The sequence below is a fragment of the Condylostylus longicornis genome, unplaced genomic scaffold, assembly GCF_029603195.1.
Source record: "Condylostylus longicornis isolate FDR11 unplaced genomic scaffold, ASM2960319v2 ptg000027l, whole genome shotgun sequence".
Classification (NCBI taxonomy): domain Eukaryota; kingdom Metazoa; phylum Arthropoda; class Insecta; order Diptera; family Dolichopodidae; genus Condylostylus; species Condylostylus longicornis.
In genome coordinates, this window is record NW_026577996.1 from 5,413,058 (window position 1) to 5,421,709 (window position 8,652).

Genomic DNA, 8,652 nt, shown 5'->3' on the forward strand with positions numbered 1-8,652 from the left:
ATAAAATAAGATGAATATAATTTTTTTTATTTCATATAATCTACGTCTTTACTGAACTTGTTTTAATGAAATTGTCATTAAATCAACTAAATATTTAATTATTTTTTTATTAATTTTTCAGTTTGTCACAGTTGCATAATGAAACATTTAATGACAGAACAATATTGTCCGCAATGTGAAATGATGATTAATACTGCAAAACCAAATATAAAGTAAGTTTATTTATTTTTCTAAATTCATTTTTTTCAATCAGTAATTAAAATTCTATTTAACTAGATTTTCATATTTGAAATGCTTCAAAACCAATTAAGTACAGCTTCATTGATTCCACTACTTCAGACTCTTGTGGATTGCTAACTAAAATATGTACATAAACTTTTGAACAAACTATTCATTCGAAGATGTTCTGAATAAAAACTATTTAAAATTCAGCGATAGTTTTGAAAAAATTTTTAAAATTTCTTTGCCAAACTAGCTTTCATTTTTGAAAAACTAAAATTTCGAAAGCATTGCTCAGAATAAATTATTAAGTCACGAAATCTGTTAAGTTTTCTAAAACATATTTTTACCTGTTGAATTTATATATCAGAAAAACTAATCAAAAATAACCACATTTTTCGTAATTTCGAAATTTTATTATTATTTTTTGGTTTACCTTATTTGTAGGTACATAAAATGCTTACTACACTTGCATTTCAAACCACGTTTCTCATATATGTGAAGCAATAAATGCGAATTAATTCTGCAAGCTAAGGTATATAATATTCCCTTTCTATTATTATTTCCCAAGGTTTATAAATATAACACCTTAAATAAAATTCTATACGTAAAAATAAATGTTTGTGAGTTTTATATTATTAAATTCGGTAAGGAATTTTTGATTACCTTCACCTTAACTAGAGTCACTCAAACAATTCTTTTTTATCCTTGATTATGTATTCAATATGATTACATTACATTATTTTTTTTTTGTGTTTCTTATTTATTTATTTATTTATTTATTTTGGTATTTATTTTGTTTAGACCTGATACAACACTTCAGGCAATTGTATATAAATTAGTTCCTGGTCTTTATGAAAGAGAATTGATGAGAAAACGTGCCTTTTATCGTGACCGTCCAGAAGAAGCTGCATTAGCAACACCAGAACAAAGAGGTGAAGATACAGAAAATTTAATATTCAGCCCTACAGAATTTATGTCACTATCATTAGAATATGCTGATATTGAGTAAGTATTTTATTATATTGAATTTTTGTCTGAGTGTATTTTTGTGCGTGCATGTTATAAGTATATTGTATTTTATTTCTCCCCCAAAAATGATTGTGTTGTTTTCTATTAAATGTATATATTTAATTTTGCTAAAATATCTAAAATATATTCATTTTATTTATAAAATTTTTTTTCTTTGTTTTTCTTTTTTTTGTTTTCTTGTTTTCAAACAGTCAAATTTCACCAAATCAAGATGTATACGGTTTAAGAACTCCAAAATACTTACAATGTCCTGCCATATTAACTGTAGCACATTTAAAGAAATTTGTTACAATGAAATTTGGTATTGATACACAACGTTTTGATGTTGAAATTATGTATAAAGTTATAACAATTGTATTATATGATCATTATACATTAATGGATGTCGCATACATATATACATGGAAACGTGAAGCACCAATGCGTTTCTTTTTTCGTGTTAAAGAGAAAACTATAAGACGTCGAATTAAAAAGAAATTAATTAAATCAGAAATTGAATCATCAAATAATACAAATGATAAATCGTCAATGAATTCAACTGATGTACAATTAATTACAAATAAAAAAACAAATAATTTAAGTAATAATAATAATAATAATAGTAATAATGTTAATAAAAATAATAATGAAGTAAAAGAAGAATTTTCCGAACAAAAATCAATTGTTGAAACAGAAAATCAGAATAATTTAAAAAATATTGAAATTAAAGATGAAAAAATTGATATTAGTAATGCTAATGACAATAAAATTAATTGTTTAAAATCATCAACATCATCTACAATTTTAAAATTAGATAAAAATAATAGTAAGAATAAAAATTCTAATAATGAAATAAATACTGCCCATAATCATCAATTATATAATAAATCAGAAAGTTCTCATATCAATAAAGAAATAAAAGAAAATTTAAAATATTCATATACTTCGAATACAAAAAATTTAAGTTATAATATAAATTTAGATAGTTTAAATAAAGATAATGTTAATTCTTCTTCTGCTAAACAAGATTCGAGTTCAGTTTATGATTTTATATCAGATTCACCACTTAGTTCACCAAATCCAAATTCAAGTTCGAGTTCAGTTGATCAACAGAAGACTGAAAAATTAAAAATTACTCTAGTCGGAAAGAATAAGACTCCAAAAATAACATCACCGAAACCTCAAAATTCTAATAATATTAATAACGATATATCACCGAAATATCAAAATCAAAAATCTAATAACAATCACAGTAATTCTAACAATAGCAGCAACAATAACAATAATAGTATTAATAGTACTAATAAACACTCCAAAATTGATAAAAATTCAATGGAACAAACAGTTACTGCTACATCATCAAATAATGATGAGAATAGAAAACCAGAAAATATTAAAATGAAAATTGATATTTCAAAACAGGATAGTATTAAAATTATAAATATGTCTGGACCTGATTCAATACCCAAAGAAATTGTTAAAATGGTTAAACCAGATAAAGAATGGAAAATTAAATTAAAAGGTGATAAAGAAGAGAAACGTTCAAGTCCATCACCAAATACATCAAATCATGAAATAAAATCAAAAAGTATAAGTCCGCAAACTGTTCCTCCAATAACAATTAAAGCAAAGAATAAAAGTCCGAAAATTCTAGCAAACAATAACAATAATGATAGTAGTTGTAACAATAATAAAACAACAGACAATACTTCCAACATTGATGATAAGAAATCACGTGATTTGAATGAAGAAGAAAAGAAATCAGAATTTTTAAATGCATTCTCTTTAACCTCCATTAAAAATATATCGCCAAATAAATTAGATATTCAAAATGCTTCCAGTAGTACAAATAGTTCACAATCTTATTTATCTAAAACACAAGCGCTTCTAAAATCATCAAAGCTATTACTTGCTAATGCTAGTAAAATTACTGAAAAGAAGAGAAAAAGTCGAGATTTGATGAAAACTTCAGCAAAGAAACAAAAATATGAAATTCCAGAATTGCCAAATTTAATTGAAAAGAAAGAAAAAGAGAAACATCAAATAAAAGAAAGGAAAAATTCCACTTCATCTGAGACTATCTCTTTTAAATTATGTTCATTCCCAATTGGTAGCAGTACCGAAAATACAATTTCTTCATTAACAAAAACAGAGTCACCAACTAAAACTACAATAACAGAAACTACAACTACAGTAAAAGAGTCATCATCTAGTGATGATGTTTATAAATTTGAAAGTTCAAGTCCACCTTTAAAATCTAATTCTACTTCGTCAACTGAATCAAATGCCATTAAAAAATCACCGAAAAATATTAAACCACAAAATAATATTCAGTCAGAAAAAGATGATGTTATGAAAACAAACAATTTGAATAAAGAAACAAAAATTAATTCTGACAAATTACCTGATAAAACATCACAAAATTTCACGGCACCTTTACCTCCACCACCGCCTCCACCGCCACCAGCATCATCACCATCATCATCACCGTTGTCAACACCAGTATTACCACCAAAATCAAACGCTTCACCTACATCAGAATTCAAAGTACCACAAAAGCATAATATTGTTAATAAAATGTTAGCTGATTCCTCAAAGAAGAATTCTCTGAAGAAGATAATGCCCGCTCCACCACCACCTTTAAAACCATTAGAATCTAATAAAAAATTAAATGAACAGAAACAACAGAAATTTTCACAACATAATGTTATTCAAAATCCCCTTGGAAATTATCATCGTATTTCGCAACCAGGATCAACTACACCACATCCTAATAGATCAATGTTAGTACCAAGTGGTATTGCTAGTTCACAAACTCAACAATTTATTGCAGCACCAGGTAGTAGAACTCCAATAGCCAAACGTTATGCAAATATTTTACCAAAACAAAATCGACCAAATCCATTTGCAAATATTCCAAGTGATGTAAATAAAATGTTAAAAAATTCTGGTACAGAAATAAAACCATTAACTGGTACAGAATATCCACCTGTTAAGGTGTATGGTCCAGCAATGAATTTGAATGGATCAAATACTAATCAAAATTTAAAATCTAATTCACCTTTACAAATAATGCAAAATAATCAACTTAAAGGAACAAATACAACAAAAAATAATACAAATTATTTAAATTTTGCTTTAATGAATTGTACAAGAAATCGTGCTGTTGATGTTTCTGTTGGATACAGAACACCAATTTATACTCCCAATTATGCATCTAGTTCACCAATATATTCACCAAATTCGCCACAATATGTTCCAAATTATAACATTCCTGTACAACCAACCTATAAGTATACTCCAAAAACAAATGCAAATAATACCGGTGCAGCTGCGTCATATTTACAAAGTGTACTGGGAAACAATAATCAATTCTCAGGTTTATTTCCTGGACCACCAGTAAAGAGAAATGAAGAAGTAGCAAAATTTGGAAACCCGATGCAACAATCGATTTTGGACAGCAATGAAGCTAAAAAGCAAAGTTTAGCAATCGCTAGTAAAATTACGAGTGCTGTTACTGAAAACAAAGATGAAGAGCCGATTGAAAAACGAATAAAGGTAAAGTCGCTTCTTAATTCATGTAACATTAATATACCATCTTCTTTATCAATAACCATTACCAACGAAGAAGCTGATAACAAAACTAACAATGTAGTCAACTCTAAACACAAGAGTCCAGTAAATAATTACATTGAAATATTGAAGTTGCCGGACCAACCAAATCAATCTGATTCAATCTCAACAGATATTTCAAACACTAAAACATCAACACCCACACCAACCAAAACTAATGATGTATCTACGAATTCTATTAATAGTTCACAAAAGGCTAACAATTCTGTAACCTCACCTAATTTTAGCTCGAACATGCCAAATACTCCAAGTCAAACGATCTCAAACCTTAATCAAAAAACTTCACCAACTTATGCAAAAGAGAAAAGCTCAAATAAAAATTTAATTTCTAACCACAATTCAACAAAAACACCAAGTCCAGATAAAAAGTTGTCTTTAAATCAAAATATAATTGGTGAAAAGAGAAAATCAACAGAAAAGTTTTCCCCGGAGAAAGATGGAAAATTGCCGAAACTTACCGATTCGATTTTAAATCAACCGGCAACTAAAAAATTCCGTCATATTTTGCCGCGAGCCCCACAAACAGTGAACTCAAATACAAAATCACAAACTTCAACACCGAACTTACAAAAACCATTACAAAAAGATAAAGCGATGTTAAATTCTGCTATGAATGCTAATTTCCAAAAAAGTACGCAAAAAACAACGATTGAAACGTCGTCACAGGGATCACAACCACTTAAAGGCACGAATTTTAACATTAGAACTAATTTCCCAAACTCTCCCACCGGAAGTATTAATTTTAATTCGACCATTCCCCCACCTAACTCATCACCAAAAATGCTTACGTCAATAGATAATAAATCTGAAATATCTGTTTCAAAACCCGCAGATTTTCCAATTCAACAACTACAAAAGCAACAACTACCAATAACATCACATCCACAACAATCTCAACAAATGCCACAATTCTCGAATAATCTTAATTTAAATGCAAATGTACCGACAGCAAATGCTACAACAACAACCGTTGATGTTGCCAATTTCTTACAACAGGCGATAGCTGCTGCTCAAATACAAAATTTTGCAGCGGCTGCTGCAGTTGCTGCAAATGTGGCAAATAATGATCCAACTGCTGCTATTCAAGCACAATCTACACCTAATGGCTTATTTATATCACCACATGCTTATACACCATTTGCAAATGGTTTTGGACAATTTACACCACAACCAAATTTCGGCTATACAGCTTTTCAACAAGCTTTAATGTTAGATCAAATAGCTCGTATAGAAAAAGCGCAGCAAGATCAAAATAAATGTCAGCAGCAACAACAACAACAACAGCAACAACAACAACAACAACAGCAGCAACAACAACAACAGGCCCAAAAAGAACAACAAGAACAAATTAAAAAGCACCAAGAATTTCAACAAATGCAACAAAATCAACAAAACCATCACAAACAATACCAACAACAAAAACCACAACAAAGATCAAAATTTGATGATAAAAGAAAGGAAAAAAATTTAATATCACCCACTTTTGAAAAACAAAATTCACAAATACAAATACCACCCCAACAAAAATCCCCACAATTATTACAACAACCACAAATGCAACAACAATTTATTCCGAAATTCAATCAAAAAGATGAATTAAATAGTAATACAAATTTAAATATGTATGCAAGTAGTACAATTACATCAACAACAACGGCTACAGTAACTACACCAGCAACGATGACAACGCCAACAACAACATCCACATTAAATGCAACACAATCAACTGTAGATACAACTGGGATTACAGCATTACAAAAATTAATTAATAATGTACAGAATGGGGCAAATTCTATTCCTCTTCTGGGTCATAACAATAATAATAATGTTAGTAATAACAACAACAATAGCAGTAATACCAATGTAAATAATAAAAAAGAACCAAATGAAAAAGAGGCTAAAATCCTTAGCAAATTTCGAAAACAACAACAACCGCAACAAATACAGCAACAACAGCAAAATCAACAATTGCAACATCAACAGAAACAACAGCAACAACAATCTAAAACAGAAAATAATTTGAAAGTCGTGCCTTCTCTTTCACCCACTACACAAACAAATAATAGCAATAATGGAAACAACAATACAATTGCCAACAATAGCACCAACATTAATAGCAGTAAAAAATAGAATTTGATATTTCTGTTTTTTTTTTTTCATTCCGCTTCGTTTTCGCTTTGAATTTTTGTTTCATCTCTCTCTCCCCAAAAATTTATTTATATTTTCTTTTTCATACATAATACGTTATTTACTTGTTTCATGCATAAAATACACAACACATGTGTATGAATACATTGAAAATATACAATATATGTGTATTTGTATTTATGTTTAGTATATTTTTAAAAATTTCAAATTTTACTCAATTCATACGCAAAGAAAAAGCTGTTGTTTGCTGTATTGTGTTTCCTAGCTAACGTCTCCGCGTTCGTTTCTTCTATTTCATTCCAGGTAATATTTTCCACACATTTCGTGCTTAATAATGCCTTCTTGTAAATATTATTTTCTTGTAATAGTTGTCTCTTTTTTTCATTTTAATTTAAATTTTTGTATAGAAAATTATTTGCCATTTCCTAAAAGAGAATTATTAAATATTTTTTAAAATAGGTGCAAGTTTTTGACTTTCTATTATTATTAACGGAAATATTAGAAAATAAAATAAAATAATTATTATCAAAAATTTATTTTAAATTGTACCCATACATAAAATATTAGGATTTTTGATACGAAATAAGTTACAAAAATGGTTGGTATTCTGTTTCAACATTTCGCCGTATCTGCTGGATAATGTGATAGAAAAAATTTATGTATATGTATATAATGTAAAAAAATTCCCATAAAATTATATAAACAAAAATTTGTTAAATTTTGAACAAAAAATTTAATGTAATTTAAAAAAAAAAAAGAAATTTAATTAAAATTAAATTATAAGAAAAAATGTATACCCTATTCCATGAATAATTAGAATTTAATATTATTGACAAAAAAGGGATAAAATAATTTTATTTAATTAATAAAATTGAATACTTGAACGGTTATCTATTATTTGATTTACCGTACCGTTACAAATAAAAAATAATTGCCAATTAAGTACACGTCATTGTCGTATTATGCAACAAAAATTGCATTTCTTATTTTTGGTGTTATAACGCCGCATTGTGTCAAAAAATGTGTTCCATTGCAGTACTTTAAAATAGCAACGATTTTACGATATTTTAACTACAGAAAATGACGCAATGTTGAAGACGCTCAAATAATAACATGTAACAATAAATAGAAATGTATAAAACAAAATTCAATATGTTTGACATTTAATTATTGAAAGATATGTTTGACATTTTAAATTGACTTATGAGAATGTCACCTTGTTATAGAGAAGTGAATTACGTAGTGTTACAAAAGTCTACGACGAATAAAAAATTTTTCATTTGCAACAATATTTCAGTTAAATCATCTGGAATATCGGGAACTTGGGAAATACAGTAAGAAAAAAATTGATATTGTAAAATATAGATATATGTATACGTAAAATGCAATTCAAAGATGGTGTTCGGCACATAAAGTAATCAAATAATGCAAAATCACCGTTAATTGGTTCAATTATTTATTAATTATAAATGAAAATAAAATCTACCTACCTACATTTTTTGTATTAAAACTAAGAGTTAAACTCTTTAAATATCCTGCTATTTTTTGTTTATATTAAAAAATAAAGGTGTTAGAAATATAAATATTAAATGATTTATAAAATTTGTATTAAAAATTAAATATGCATTGGAAACAAAATAA

The 8,652-nt window shown here is 27.6% G+C and overlaps 1 protein-coding gene across 1 annotated transcript in view; it reads left to right on the forward strand.

Moving 5' to 3' along the window:
- LOC129607509 (polycomb group protein Psc) overlaps positions 1 to 7,972 on the forward strand; it is a 34,572-nt gene extending 26,600 nt beyond the window's left edge. Inside the window, exons 4-8 of the mRNA XM_055518538.1 lie at positions 122 to 212; positions 1,024 to 1,227; positions 1,443 to 1,914; positions 1,961 to 1,983; positions 2,127 to 7,972. Coding sequence (XP_055374513.1) covers positions 122 to 212; positions 1,024 to 1,227; positions 1,443 to 1,914; positions 1,961 to 1,983; positions 2,127 to 6,993 — 5,657 coding nt within the window. The 3' untranslated portion in view covers positions 6,994 to 7,972. The remainder of the gene's footprint in view (positions 1 to 121; positions 213 to 1,023; positions 1,228 to 1,442; positions 1,915 to 1,960; positions 1,984 to 2,126) is intronic.
- Positions 7,973 to 8,652: the final 680 nt, after the last annotated feature.